The 15846-nt window shown below is 47.1% G+C and overlaps 1 protein-coding gene across 1 annotated transcript in view; it reads left to right on the top strand.

The window, feature by feature from the left end:
- Positions 1-15846, top strand: part of NFATC3 (nuclear factor of activated T cells 3) — a 973084-nt gene that overhangs the window by 476574 nt on the left and 480664 nt on the right. Inside the window, exon 5 of the mRNA XM_082271077.1 lies at positions 10977-11149. Within this exon, the coding sequence (XP_082127203.1) occupies positions 10977-11149 (173 nt within the window). The remainder of the gene's footprint in view (positions 1-10976; positions 11150-15846) is intronic.

Raw genomic sequence — 15846 nt, 5'->3', positions numbered from 1 at the left:
AGGGAACGGAACCAGGAAGTCCTCCTACCGACAGACGAGCGGCGGAGATCTCAGCTGGCGGTCACAGCAATGAGAGCTCATCACTGGATCGCCAGGATAAGGTAAGACACTCCGCTGCGCTGTCTGCATAGCTCTGCCCATTCACCCCGTGCGTGACTCGGGGATACCGATAATAGCAGGAAATTCCTTCCCCGAGTCACGCTCGGGGTTACCGCTAGCGTGGTTAAGAGACAGGGTAGCCAAAAACATTATTGAAGAACCCAAAAATAATTTTTTAAGTTGGTTTCAAGGAAAAGGTTTTTATCCTTGTAAAGCCTGTTATGCTTGTAGACATACAATTGATAATAAAAGAAAGAAAGAGGAATTCATTTCGACAGTAACGGGAAGATCGTATAAAATCAAGGACTTTTTAACATGTAGGACAGAGGGGGCAGTATATATACTCGAATGTCCCTGCAAATTTCAGTACGTTGGACGTACAAAAAGACCCCTCTGGAAACGCTTGCGAGAACACACTCAAAACATCAAAGGTTGTTCCTTTCTAAACATTTTTCTGAAAAACATAACAAAGATCCAAAACTTTAAAAATTTTGGGGGGTGGAGAAATATAAAGCCCACTGGAGGGGCAGTAATAAGATAAGGACATTGAGCCAAGCCGAATCCAGATGGATATTTGAAATTCAAAGTTTTATTCCATTAGGTCTTAACGTCAAATTTGATTTAAATTGTTTTATCTCTGATTTTTAGATTCACCTTCTCCTGGTTTTTTACCATCCTAATTATTAGGGCCATTGAAACAGTTTACATATTTATATTTGGATATCTGCGATTTTATACACAAATTTTGTATTTTTATATTTTTAGCATATTTTTATTTTATTTTTAATTTTCATTTTACACTCAATTTGGAGGAATTTTATGTATATACATATGTTTTTATATATGTTACACCATTTCCCTTCTGTTTGATTACTTCAGACGAAAAAATTGAAAAAATCGTTGATCGGGCATCTGCCTATCTATGGTATGACGGTTTTGTGAGGTTGACCGAATATATGAATCAGCTCGGGATCATCCTCATGGGTTAACTCACAGCATGGACTTGTGCTGAGTTGAACCAAGTGTTATTGTATCGGCAGTGCAATGGTGAATGTAATGTGGTTGATTGATTCCATGGCAACCGCTATGCTATATAAACCGGCAGTGAGTCACCCATGCTCACATCCCTTGATAAAGTCACGTGGGTAGTGACGCAACGCGTGTCGGGAAGAGCCGGGTGACGTCACCTCCGTGTTTACGGCCATAGCCGGAGGTTCTACAGTGTATTGCTTTTGCTCGTTTGTTGCTATTTGATTGTAAGTGTATCTTTTATTGTAATTAAACTGGTTTTGAAGTTACTGCACCATGAGCGTCTCATTTTATATCCTATGAGGGGGAACGGCTTGGAGTGAGCATATTGTGCAGCTGAAGATCGTTACTGCATTGGGAGATCGATGTACTGTGAACATCAGTGATCACATGCCCACAAGAGAGGAGAAAGGTCGGAAGCCCATTTCAAAGGAAAGCAATCGGCTTGTTTTGATTACACACATGTGCAGATAGTGTGTGTGGGAGGTAAGCAGCCACTACACACCTGTTTGTTGGAGATTGGATCGATATCCAGATTATTGATGTTATATTTTACGATTGGTTGATCCTTTGAAGATTTATTTCATTCATCTTTGATTGTATATTGGACACTGTGGGATTTTCTCAGATACTTATATTTTTATACACAACTTTTTATATGAATTGTTTTATGAAATATTTTTAGGAATTTTTTCATCACATATCAGTCATCAACGATTATATTGATCATCGCCCTTTCTCATCGATTGCATTGATTTTTTGATTTTGTGATTGCATTATATATATATATTTCCTTGGGATTGACACACTATTTAATTTTTTGAGGACTTTATTTATGCACAGTCTTTTCAGAGTCATCCACTGAAGATCTTCTGTGTATAGGCTCGCTTTTACAGTTTTATATTGAGGATTGATTTTACTTCTAAATTTTTGCATCAGGTTTAATCACATAGAGCACTATCCACAGTGGTGGACATCGTTATTGTCACAGAGTGTATCACATTTATTTATGATTTGAATTGACGCCGATTTTCTACACCATACACGTATCAATTCACGGTGGGGACACCGATTTAGATTGGCAGCTTTTTTTATTTTTCACATTTTTTATTTTTTTATTTTATTTATTTGATATTTTGGAATTGATTTACTCCTATCAAACCCCTCTGGGTAGCGCATTGATCCTCTTATTTAATTTAATCCGCTGTTCTGCTGCACTGACTCTGTGCCGGCTTTTATGCACATCATCCTTAAGGAGGGAGAAATCTACCCGCAGTGCATCTATATGGGAGGTAAGGGATGTGTGACAGGCCTTGATAGCGTCCATGATTTGTGTGAGGGTGGGTTCCTGTACCTGAGTGTTGCGGGGATCCTCCACCTCTGGTCCAGTCTGGGTGGCAGGTGACAATGCCGGCCACTCAGCACTGTCCCCCAGCCAGGATGTCTAAGAGCAACCGCAAAGCTCGCTGCCCGGGGAAGAGGAGCGGGCGCCATCTTGGGCCTGTGGCAAAGGAACCCGGACCGCGATCCGCGGGAGACGCCGGGACATCCTTGCTGTATTTCACCATCGCCAAGGGGTGGAGGAGCAGGTAAGGATGGTCAGGAGGTAAGTTGCAGCTAAATCAGATGTCGGATGGCTCAGGATTCTGTAACGGATAACTGTGTGGCCGTTGGTTGTGTTCTTCACTGCTTTGCAACAAAACTGATTCTATGAGCAGGTGTGTCTGGGGTCATGTGGATAGGACGGCCCCTAAAGACGTGCCTACTGAAAGCTTTCAATGCCTAGCTACTCCTGAAGAGAGCGCACATAACCCATTAGTGAAGAAACTTCCAGAGCTGCGTCTGTCAGAGGACTCAGAGAAAAGACTTTTACGGTAAGTTCTTAGAGAAAATTAAATTTGCCTTTTATAAAACCTGTGTCTTAATTTTTCACAGCTGTTTTAGTTTAATTGTAAAGGTCTGTTTTAGTGAGAAAAATATGGAGTACCTGAAAGTGAGCGTTCTTATTATGGTTCCCATCTGCAGTAACAAAATGGGCGGGTTCACTTCTTCACTCCTACAAGTACCATGATACAATGGGAGGCCGTTCCCTGCATTTCTGTTGTGACCTGGTTGGGCGGGTCAGTCCTGAGTGTACGCTTTGGACTGTGTCTTTAAAGGGCATGAATGCTTGCTGCATTCCCAACTGGTTAGATTTTCAGCCCATTCATTCGTTGATGCTGCAACTCACACCGAAATGCAGAAGGGTGCCATTAACATTACATTGGCATATACTGTAAATGCAGATCGCAAGGGCAGTGCTTTGAATGCAGTTTGACTTATTAGCACTACGTTCTGGTGTGAAACAGCCATAAGACCTGTATTTTCAATCACCCCAAACACTGAGGTAAAGATACCCAAAAGAAAAAGTCATACATTTTTTTTTTTAACCTTAGATGAAAAGCAAATTAGCAAAGTTAATGGTGATTTGCAAAAGCTGACAATCAAAATTGATATTAGCACTGCTTGTAATCCTGTAATTTAGTAATATTCAAATGAATACCGAACGAGAATTTAAAAAAAATGTATATAGTGTGTGTGTGTGTGTGTGTACACACACACACATATTACACACATATCACACACACACACACACAAACACAAATGCGCGCGCAAACACACTCCAAAATATTGAATTAAATTAAAATACCCAAAACATAATCAACACAAAATATAACGTCTTGGTCACATATAACCGCCTTCTGGAACAAACACAACTCCTACAAAATAAAGGAAGTGACACAGACACCCAAGTATAGGTTTAAAGAGTACTTAATGAAGTCATCACCAGAAATCAAATCCTTTTACCAAACAGACAACAATGACAGGCACGAACAGCAGTGGGCCCAGCTACAGAGACTACACACACACAAACACTCTCTATCACCAGCAGGGGGCCACGCTCCTGAACATGCTCCCGACATTCAGGCATATGCTTTAGAGTTCTGGAGGCCGCTCCCACACAGCACGTCATAGCATTGTGGGAGGTGCTAGTCTGGAGTCTGAATCTGAGCTAGTGCTGGGCTGCACAGGTATACCATACACACGCCCCCGAGCACGGTGTACGGGATCTAAGGCAGAAAAGTGCTTTATCACAGGAATGGACACATGGGAACAAGCGCTGCACTTGAAGGACCATGCGAACTGCAAACAGTACAGGTAGTTTTATAGAAAAGCATTGAAATGCCATATACATCAAGTGGACATATTTTTTTTTTTATTTACAACTGGAATTACCCTTTTAATATTTTCTTTCTCGTTTGTTGGTCTACACAGATAAAATTTAGCTTTGCATATATTCAGATACAGGGTTACCTCCAAAAGCGCATTGTAGCAGTGTTTTTGCCAGAATGATCACATGGCACAAGGGTTGGAAATTGTTAAACTGTAAACGGCAATATGGAGAACTTTTCAGAAGTCAAAATACAGCATTGCTGATAAGACATGAGGGCTATTGACTTTTGTTTAAATAAGCAATACTATGGGGGGCGTGGCCTGAAGACTCATGTGAGCGGACGGGTTCTAGCGAGCCTCTCCCGGCTGATCTCCGTTTCACTAATCCTGCGGCTACAAACTCGAGCGGTAAATTCACCCCCGGTCACCGGACACTATCGCCATCCAGCCCTGGTCATGTCCCCGCCGAAGCGGCCCTCTGAAGCGGCGGCAAAGCTGGAGAAATTCCGGCGCCAGGAGGGGAGCGTGGAGGCCCAAAATGGCGGACCGTCCCAGTCTGCTCCCGCTGTAGCCAAGCAGGCTGCGGACCAAGCGGTCATTCTGGCCGCCATCACGGACTGCAAGGCGTCCCTGACCACCAAAATAGAGGAGATTAAGGTCGATATCTCCTTACTCACAGGACTTTCAAAAGCTGCAGGGCAGGATGTCTGAAGCAGAGGGACGCATATCCAGAGTGGAGGACGATTTACCCCCCATCCAAAACGCTGCAGAGCAGGCTGCAAGGGACATCCAGTATTTGCTGCATAAGCAAGACGACCTGGAGAACAGAGCTAGGCGTAATAACATTCGTTTTATTGGATTGCCGGAGGCTGCGGAGGGGTCTTCCCCTGCCACATTCCTGGAAGACCTCTTGGTGAAATCGTATGGCAGAGAGGCTTTCTCACAGGCCTTTGTCGTGGAAAGGGCGCATTGCATGCCAGCGAAGAAGCCACCCCCAGGCGCCCCACCCCGGGTCTTTATTGCTCGTTTCATGAACTTTAGGGATAGAGATGCGGTCCTCCGGCTCTCCAGAGAACGTGGGAATATCCCTTTGGATAATCATCACATCGTGGTGTTCCCAGACTTCTCGGCGGAAGTCCAGAAACAGCGAAGCCAGTTTGGGGAAGTCCAGCGACGGCTCAGGACCCGCAACCTCAAATATTCAATGCTGTATCCTGCCAGGCTGAGGGTGATTGGAGAGGATAGAGTGCATTTTTTTTGAGGACCCAGACGCAGCAATAGCTTGGTTGGATCGTCTGCCGTGAGTGTTGACTTTGCTGCCCCTACCCTGTCCCTGTGTACAACGGATGACTGTGTGTGCCTCAGCCTGAACTGTCCTCCTGTGGATTCCCCCCTGCCCCCCCCCTCCCATATCCTCCGTGCCTCAGAAGTTCGTGCTGGCGCTCCCACTGTCCCCTGTCAGTTCAGTGCCTGGTTGGATCGTGTGCCATGAGTGTTGACTTTGCTGCCCCTACCCTGTCCCTGTGTACAACGGATGACTGACTGTCCTCCTGTGCATTCCCCCCTGCCCCCCCCCCCCTCCCATATCCTCCATGCCTCAGAAGTTCGTGCTGGCGCTCCCACTGTCCCCTGTCAGTTCCGTGCCTTTGGACTGTACTCCTCCTAGGGGTGCCCCCGCTCTGTTTACCTGTTTATTGGCTCACTCTGTTTAAGTTTTTTTATCTGATTAGCCGATACGAACCTATTCTGTTTTTTTCCGGTCTTTTTTTGCCTTTCAGCCGGGAGGCCTCTATGCCCACCATGGGTACTATGCACCTTTGTTATTATGACTTATGCTCACTGTTGTGTCCCAGGAATGGGACCCCTCTTCGGAGATTGTTCGCCCTAATGGGCATGCGGGGTATTGGTTGGTTCCGGGGGGCTTCGCCATTTGGTGGGGCTGCCCGGGCTTACTGGAAGCTGCTGCCTGTGAACTTTTTTGTTTCGGGATTGATGCCCACACTTGTTGCGGTGTGTGTTGGGCTGGGTGGGGGGTGGGGGTTTATGTTTATTGAGTTATGCTATGTACTTTGTCTACAACCATATGTTTGCACTGCCTTATCTATACATACTGCCAGATTGAATTGCTGTGTCCTGGACCATGGGCTGCGGGCGCGGTCTGTGCTTGTCTTGGGGATCCGTCGCCATCCTGTGCCACGCACTACCCTCTCTTCCTTGACGTTATGGCAGGGTTGACCTTCCTCACGTGGAACGTGCGAGGCATCCGAGACAAGGTCAAATGAACCGTTATCCTGTCTTACCTGAAGGAACAGAGGGCGGATGTTATTGCACTGGTGGAGACACACGCAGAGGGTACCCTGCTTGGGGCCCTCCGCAGACCTTGGGTCGGATGGTCCTTCCATGCATCGCACTCTTCTCATTCTAGGGGTGTGTCGCTGCTCATCTCTAGGTCTGTGGCCTTTGCGGTGAGGGAGGTGGTGACGGACCCCCTGGGCAGATATGTATTTGTTGCTGGGGCTATAGGGGGGCATGATGTACTTTTGCTGGCTTGGTACTTTCCTCCCCCTTTTAGCGCTACCCTTCTGACTGAAGGCCTGACATTTTTAGCGAGATACCCCTCAGTTCCCGCAGTTTGGATGGGGGACTTTAACACAGTCTCCAATCCATCCTTCGATAGGGTGGGTGCGCCTGGCTCCCCGCCCTACCCGGATAGACCCACGCTTTTTCATAGAATGTTAACCAGTTGTCATCTCCTTGACTCGTGGAGGTGCTTAAATCCTACTGCATGGGCCTACTCGTGCTTCTCGGCATCCCATTCCACCATGTCTAGGATAGATAGCATATGGATCTCTCAGGCCCTCCTGCCCAGGCTCCTGACTGCCCGATTCGGACCAAGACTGCTCTCGGATCACGCCTAGTACATGGTTACTTTGTCCCCATTCACTGTCCCCCCCTCAGCGACATTGGCGTCTGAACCCTTTTTGGCTCAAGACTGTTCCGGACATTGACTCTTTGATGAAGGAATGGGACTTTTTTCAGTTCGAACTCTGATACTGCCCCCGCTCTGACGGCGTGGGAGACTTTTAAGGGCCATGCTCGTCTGCTGTTATCGTCGCGCATAGCTAGACATCGGAGGGACCTATACACTGCTGAACACCAATTGGCTGATCTGGAGGCCGAGTATGCTAGATCCCCGACGCCTGACGGACTCGCCCAACTTAAACTGAGGACTAGGGCCCTGGACCAAATGTTCCAGGAATGTGCCAATCACAAACTGTTCTTTAGTAGGCAGCGCATATTTGAACACGGAGAGCGGTCGGGTAAGTTGCTGGCCTACTTAGTGCACATGGACACTAGACCACCTGTGGTGATCACGCTTCATCCTTCGGTGCTGGGAGATTCCTCGGACCCCGCGGCCGTGGCGGAGTTATTTGCCTCATACTTTAGTGAGGTCTATTCCTCCAAGGTGGATTATGATCCTCTGGATCTGGCCACTCTGCTGGATGCCCTGGAATTTCCCACACTGACCCATGAACAGGTCACGGCGCTCGAGGCCCCGATCTCTCGGGACGAAATAGTATCTGCCATTTCCTGTTTTGCTAGGGCTAAAGCCCCGGGATCTGATGGCCTTCCTATCGAATTTTATTCGCAGTATTCTGAGACATTGGCCCCCCCTGTCTGCTCGCGGTGTTTGAGGCGGCATTCGAGTCGGGCTCCCTCCCTGACTCGATGTGTGAAGCTTTGATCATTTTGCTTCCTAAACCTGGTAAGGATCCCCAGTATCCGGAGTCCTATAGGCCCATCTCGCTGTTACAGTGTGATGTTAAAATCTTGGCCAAAGTGCTTGCCCTTAGACTCAATAAGGTAATCCTATCCCATTTCCCCCCCGATCAGACGGGATTTATGCCGGCCAAGAATACGGCTTTTAACACCAGGCGCTTATTTATGAACCTGCAAGCCCCCCATGACTGTGTCGGTACCAGGGTTGTCGTGACTTTAGATGCTGCTAAGGCCTTCGACTCTGTTGAGTGGTCGTACCTGTGGCAGTGCTTACGCAAGTTTGGGTTCGGCCCGAGGTTCATTAAGTGGCTTACCGTACTGTACAGTCAACCTCGTGCTTGGGTAGTGGCCAATGGTTGGACATCTAGATCATTTCCTCTCTCCCGTGGTACGTGTCAGGGTTGCCCCATCTCCCCACTGTTGTATGCCCTGGCGGTTGAGCCTCTTGCGATGGCTCTTTGAGCGGACCCCGGCATTCATGGACTCCGGCATTCATGGACTCCGTCGCGGCGACCTGGGGGAGCGTGTTGGGTTGTACGCAGACGACATGCTCTTATACCTGGCAGACTCTGGGTCTTCGTTGCGGTGTGCCCTGGGGGTCATACAACAGTTTGGGAGATTCTCTGGTCTGACGGTCAATTGGGACAAATCCCTCATCCTCCCTCTGGACAGTTTTCCCCCGGGTGCTGACCAAGCGTAGCTTCCCCTGTCGCGAGTGGCGGAATTTTAACACCTTGGGGTCCGTGTGACTAGTTCCCTTACTGACTTCATCCCCTTAAATATTGAACCTCTTTTTGACCTCGTCAAGGACAAGACGCAAATTTGGGCTCGGCTACCCCTATGTGTAATGGGCAGGGCGGGCCTGGTGAAGATGATCCTACTTCCCAAGATCCTATATCTGTTGTGGCATTCCCCGGTTTACATTCCATACAAATACTTTGACTCTGGAGAGCTTGTTGAGGTCATTCATCTGGGGCTCCTCTAGACACAAGCTATCCTGGAAACACACTCAGAAACCCACTAAGTTGGGAGGTATGGCGGTTCCGGAGCTGGCGAGATAATTACCTAGCTGCCCAATTGTCGCATTTCTTTCATCTGGACAAACAGGACTCGGGCAGGTATATGGCGTTGGTCTGCAGGGGCTTGGAGTCGAGACTCCCTCACCCGTTCTGTGATATACTTCGAGGTGTTACTGGGTCTGCGTCTGCGGCTCCTCGGGGCAGTCTTTTGTTTCATCACAGGCGGGTCTGGGACCTGGCGATGTCTAGAACCGGGGATGCGACTTTGCATTCCATGACCCCCTTGTGGTACAACAGTCAGCTCCCGGAGCTTCTTCATATTCCTGACCCTGGGGTATGGATCCATAAAGATGTATACCTGTTATCACATGTTGTGTCTGCGGGGTCTATCAAGTCCTTCCACCTGCTCCAGGAGGAGTTCCAACTCCCGGATTCCATGTATTTCTATTATTTACAGCTGTCCCATGCCCTGAGAGGACAATTCACCCTTACGATCCCTGTCCTTCCCTCGGTTGACATTTTAGATGTGATTAAGGGCCAGGAACACCGCAAACTCATCTCGTTGCTGTATGAAATGTTGGGCACCAAGCAGGTGACTGAGCTGGCATACGGGGTGCGGGGGTCCTGGGTGGGCGATGTTGGGGAGCTGGAGGACGAGGAATGAGATAAGGCCTTGGAGGCCTGCACCCTGGTCTCTCCCAAATTGTCGGATCGGCTACCCAAATCTATATTACCCACAGATCGTATCTCACCCCTGTGAGGCTGGCTCACTTTGACTCCTCCCGCTCCTCGGCGTGCCCGAGGTGCTCTCACTCCCCAGGTACTTTCGGCCACATGATCTGGTCCTGCTCGGCCGTGCAGGGGTTCTGGACACAGGTCGTTCAGTTCCTGCACGACCGCATGGGATGCCCGACTACACTTGACCCCAAACTTTGTCTCCTCGGGATATTTCCTGAGGTTGACGCAGACAAACACACGGTTCAATTTATCCGGGAAACCTTATTCACTGCCAGAAAATTGATAGCCCTGAAGTGGATGCAGCCTACATCCCCTACCCTTTCAGCTTGGAAGGCAGCTGTTAGTGCCACCTTACCCTTCAAGAAGGTCATGTATGCTAATAGGGGTTGCCCCAAGAGATATAACAAAATATGGGATAGGTGGCTGGAAGCCCCGGACACCTGCGAGTCTTAGGAGTGGATAGGAGCTTTCTGCCTCTGTACTTGTAATACAGCTGTTTTGCAGGATCCGCGCCCATGGCCTATATTATGCCTTAGTTGGAGTTTGTAGTCCTGTTCTAGATACAGCAAGCCATGTTCTCTCCCTCTCTTTTACTTTCGTGCTCTTTGCTCAGTGTAAATTTTGAAATGTCTGACTATGTGGTATTGTACTCATGCAATTGTCTGACTGTGCTTTTTATTTTATGCTTACATGTAGTGCTTAACTCAATAAACGTTTGTTCGGTTTAAAAAAAAAAAAAATTGACCATAGACGTGAAAAAAAAATAAGCAATACTATGTTACATGTAATATACAGGTAATGTTAAAAAAAAAAAAAAAAAAAGACAAATTTTCTCAGATAAATCTGGATCTGTTTCAGGGTTACCAAGTAGTTTTAAGCTTTTATTTTACAACTATTGTAATCTTTTTGGGAAAGGTAATTCATGACCCTGCAAGACGGTTTTCCAAATGTTATATGACATCATAAATGTTGATTGCAGCCTGTGTTTTTGATAACACAGTACTTGGGGAACATAGTTGTGGTCGTGTAGATATTTTAAGCATCTTGCTTCAGTAACTGTTTCTAATGTAGCTAATATGTATATGAATTCTATTACAGTATTGATTGTGCTGGTATTCTAAAGCTGCGAAATTCTGATATTGAACTGCGAAAAGGGGAGACTGACATTGGCAGGAAGAATACTCGTGTGCGCCTGGTCTTCAGAGCACATATACCCCAGCCCAACGGAAAAGTGCTGTCATTACAAACTGCCTCTATACCAATTGAATGTTGTAAGTATTACCAACAGTGTTAATTATTTAAGTCTGAACATGTATTTCCAGTAGTGAATAGTCATACCTTACCCATGGTATGCAAATCCGAATGCAAAAGAAAGGGACCTTAGTTTTTTTTCTGGTTACATATTCAGATCAAATGATCCAAACTAATACAGCAATGTCTGTCTCCTATAAATACTTTTCACTATCTTTCAGTGAGGGATATAACACTGTAGAACCCATACCATACATTTTGCAGCTACCTACAGAAGGTGGAAACTAGGCGCAAATAGCCAAGATAGACAAAAACCCCACCCTTACCATGCATACACAGTTTAGGTTAGTTGTCTAAAGGGAGGTAGGAAATCTCTCCCTGGCTCTGCTGCATCATGACTTGTCATGTGGATTTAATCTTCACATAAACAGCTGGTGGTTGATTTATGCTTTAGGTTTGAAATCTGAATACAGAAATGATTTGTGTAACTCGCAAATTCTTTTCATAGCTTTCTGCCTCTGCTATGGCATCTAAGGCTTACAGCCATACATTATACAATTTTCTTATACAATCAGGCAGGCCCTTGCACTACATAGTTGAAGGTAATTCTAAAGGAAATTGAAAAATTGTAGAATATATTGCCGGCTTAAGGCTTCTCTGATATAATATGTCTGCATATTTTTAGCACTGTAGAGATATTTTGTCCATTACAGTGGATCAGATAATCTCACATTCTGGATGCAGGGGCCATAAAAGGGCCCTGTTTTCTCCTGAATCCATGTGTAATCTCCTGAATCCATGTGTAATTTAGAATAGAAAGCTCAGAATTTACTTGAACCACCTTCTGCTCACCTGTGACACTGGTCTCTGACATAGATTCTTTTTAAATTGAGACAGGTGGGGTGTAGAGGAGGAGATCCCCAGTAGCTATTGGCTATGGGGGTGGCGGTGGTGGTGATTGGTCCGTTCTTTACAGGTTACACACTGAATATGGATGTAACCTGTTACGAAAGGTGATCTCAGGCTTCTGGCTCAGTGACAGATTTGGGCTCCTACAAACCCAAGCGCTTCTTGTGTTTCCTTATCACCCAATATTAGATGATTTTATTTATAAAGTTTAGAAGAGGATTACTGGCAGGATCACCAGGTGACAATAAAGAAGAAAGGCAAAAAAAAGGTTGCTGTCACCACATTTGAAGATTAGTAAGCTGCAATATATTACTGTTTAATTTTGGGTTTAGATCAGAACACTACCTGGGGTGGATTCATTCAAGAGTGACTCCACGTTCATGGGGAACATTTTTTTTCTCTATCGATCATTGACAGACGCAGTCTCTGATCTTCATATCAGTAGGGTTATGCTGCCCCCTACAGGAGTAGGACCCTAGGCTGAAAAAAGTTCTGGCTACACTTAAGGGTAGTCTCAGGGGGTATACCCTCTCTCTTCCTGCTATAGGATGTCAGTTTTAATCTGCCTAGTCAGGAGTAAGGACCTAGTCCCTTGCTGGGATCTCTGGTCCTGGCAAAGTTTTTTTTTTTTTCCTAGATATTTTTTTTTTCTTTTTTTAGTTTGCTTTTTCTCCGGATTTTTTTCCTGTGAGATCTACAAGCAGCTATGCTGGATCTGGGCGACGGACTGGATGTATAGATCCAGTGGTCACCCCAGCCGGCCAACGATTGCACGCAGACCTTAGCTCCGCGCTGGGTCGGCAGCAACATAGTCCCACTGGACGGGGATTGGCCCAGCAAGTTAAATGTCTCGCCAGGTCGCATACGACCGGGTCTAGGCCCGAGTCACAGCGTTACTATTTGGCCGACAACCCCCCCCCCCCCCCACTTCGGCGGAGAGGGGTTCTGTCAGGAGATGGTGTCCGCCTGTGTTCCTGGTATGGTGGGTAAATGTTCCCCCCTCTTCCCCTGGCGTATTTTGGGGTGGATGCGGGCCCCTCCCTGGGAAGGTCGGACCCTCACAATCCCAGGTTCCCCTCTGTCTTCTCACGTACCCCCCCACCTCACTACTGGGGATATTGGGACATGGGGAACTAATACCGGGCGCTAAGTCTGAGTTTTCAGGCTGCGGGTGGGGGGGGTGGGGTGCGCCGCCGGTGACGGAAGAACGGTTGTGCTGGGGGGAAGGGGTTCTACCTGTCACTCCAGGGCCCACCTTCCAATCGATCCTGTTCAGAAGGCTGGGGGGGTCCTCAGTAGCTCCGTAGGCCCGCCATTTTCTTGCAGCCCATGTGTCTGTATAAAGCTGCGGCCATCTTGGTACACCCGGCACCATTTTTCGGTGCATTTTTCTCATAGAGAATCACTGAATGGGAGTTCCTGGAGGCATTTTTGTGGGTGGAGCCCCCCCTAATTCCCTGAGTACTGATCTTCTGATCTTTTTTTCTGGATCAAGATCGCTGCTGACGCCTGCTTTGCAGATGTCGGACCTCCTGGGGGCGCTGTAGTGTGGTGGGACGTTTTTGAAAAAGAAAAACTTTTTTTAAATTTTTTTTGCTGATGGGTTTTCCTGGTGCAACATGGTCCCTGCGGAACATGTGTCCCCATCTGACCCCCTCAGGGAGGTCGCAGGGCCCTCCGGCTCCCTGCTGTCCGTAGATGCAATTTCTGCAGTCCTGGAATAGTTTGTGTCCTGGGTGGAGATGGCCTTTAAAGGGTGAGGTGCCAAAAAACGCCCTCCGCCTACCCCTGCCTCATCTGATGTTTCAGATTCTGAGTCTGATTCAGGCACTGCAGACGCGGGTCTCCCTGCCGGGCCGACTACCTCGCGCCCTGTCTCCTCTAATAGTGAGGAGGCCATTTCTACCTCCACTGTCTGAAAAGGTGCTGGTGGACGCAGTGGTTGTATCTGTGCGTGAGACCCTAAAAATTGATGACACAGCTGCGACTGAGGCACAGGTTATGTTTGGCACTCACAAGCCATTCAGAGCCGCAAAGGTTTTTCCCTTTCCTGCCGTACTTTGACAACATGCTCTAAAAAGAATAGAACCGCCTTAAGCGTTCACCTGGGGTGCCTAAGCGGATTGCTAGACGCTACCCCTTGGAGGAGTCCCTTATAAAGAAGCGGACTGTGCCACCTACGGTGGACCCTCCGGTCTCGAGACTGAATAAAGCTTCCATGATCCCAGTCCTTTGAGGATTCAGCGGGTAGAGTCTGTGGCCCGCAATATGTACTCCCTGGCAGGGTCTGCACTAAGACCGGTGTTTACGGTTGCCCTTGTTGCGCAAACTTTAACTGAATGGGCTAAGTTGCTACGCCATGACCTGGAGGGAAAACCAGTCCCTCCTGCCTTTGCGGAGCTGTTGGACCAGCTGGTGCAATGGCTGCAATTTGTTTGCGATGCTACCCTGATTACTGCTCCCGTATTGGGCCGACTGTTGGTTTCGGCAGTAGTCCTCCGGTGTTTTGTCACCCGGGGGCATAAATGAGGAATTAGAAATTACCACGCTTCTATAGACTATATCCTTGGGTTGTTATGAATATAACTAAAGCGCTCTTATAGACTATTTCCTTGGGTCTCTTCGGACACCATGTTTTTTTTTTTTTTTTTTACATATCCTCTATATATGCTTATTAATATACATTTTTTTTCTATTTAATATTTTTTATTTATTATTTTTTATTCTATTTTTTTATTCTCCATTTTTTTATTTTATTTATTTTTTATTTTTTGTTTACATTTAGGGCATGTTGGCATAATTTGTGTATCAGTCCCGGTTCACACTTGTGCGATGCGGGAAGGCTGTGAATTTGCAGCCTGTTTCCGCATCGCAAACGCACCCCTGGCAGTTCACACTGCCATATGCGATACGCAGGGGGTGTCAATGAAATGTTAACGACACCCCCAGTTTGATCGCATATCGCAGTGCGATCTGACAGTTCACACAGGATTGGATCGCACAAGTGTGAACCACTGTGCGATCCGATCCTAATGCGGCTGGAAAAAGGTCATGTGCGAGTTTGGTGCGGATACAGTGCGAATTCAGCCATACAAAGTGTATGGCTGAATTTGCATCCACACCTCCGATCGCATGTAATGAAGGAGCAGTGCGCTCTGAATTACATGCGATCAGCGCACTCGCAGTAATGTGAACCGGCCCTTAAAGTTCTGTGATGTTTGCATCACTTGTGCATCATTCATTAGCCCTTTGGGGATGCACATTAGGTAGGGTATGCATGTTTTATATTTATATTATATTTGTATTGTTTACAAGTTAGGGTATGCTTGCACCACTTGTGCATCTGCCAGCCTTCCGGGGTTGCACACGGTTATAATTAAGCTTCTGCTGCACCTCACCTGTCCCCTGTATGGTAGTAATAGCGGAGCTGCCTACATAAGTGTTCCCCTACCTCCAGCGGGTGGAGATCTGACGAAGGAGCTGTGCTCCGAAACATGTAACCGCCCACCACCTGCTCCATTGGATGTGTCCCCGCCCTGCTCTCAGGAAGCTTACGCCGACAGCTGAGACGCAGCTCAGAGGACACATACACACACCGGAAGCAGTGCTCCGGACATCCGCAGCACAGCATTCAGCATAGCGGCTTGGAAGACTCCAGATGGACCTTATACCATGCTCTTATACTGTGCTCTTGTCTTATTACTTATGTAAGTGCTTTTAATCCTTCATTGTAATAAATACACTGAGCCTACTGCACTTAGAGGCGCCTTGTCTTCTTGTTTTTTGTCATTTCCAGAGCAGTTTCTCC

The sequence above is a fragment of the Pelophylax lessonae genome (genome assembly GCF_965119305.1).
Source record: "Pelophylax lessonae genome assembly, chromosome: 10".
Classification (NCBI taxonomy): domain Eukaryota; kingdom Metazoa; phylum Chordata; class Amphibia; order Anura; family Ranidae; genus Pelophylax; species Pelophylax lessonae.
This window is presented reverse-complemented; position numbering and strand designations above follow the sequence as displayed.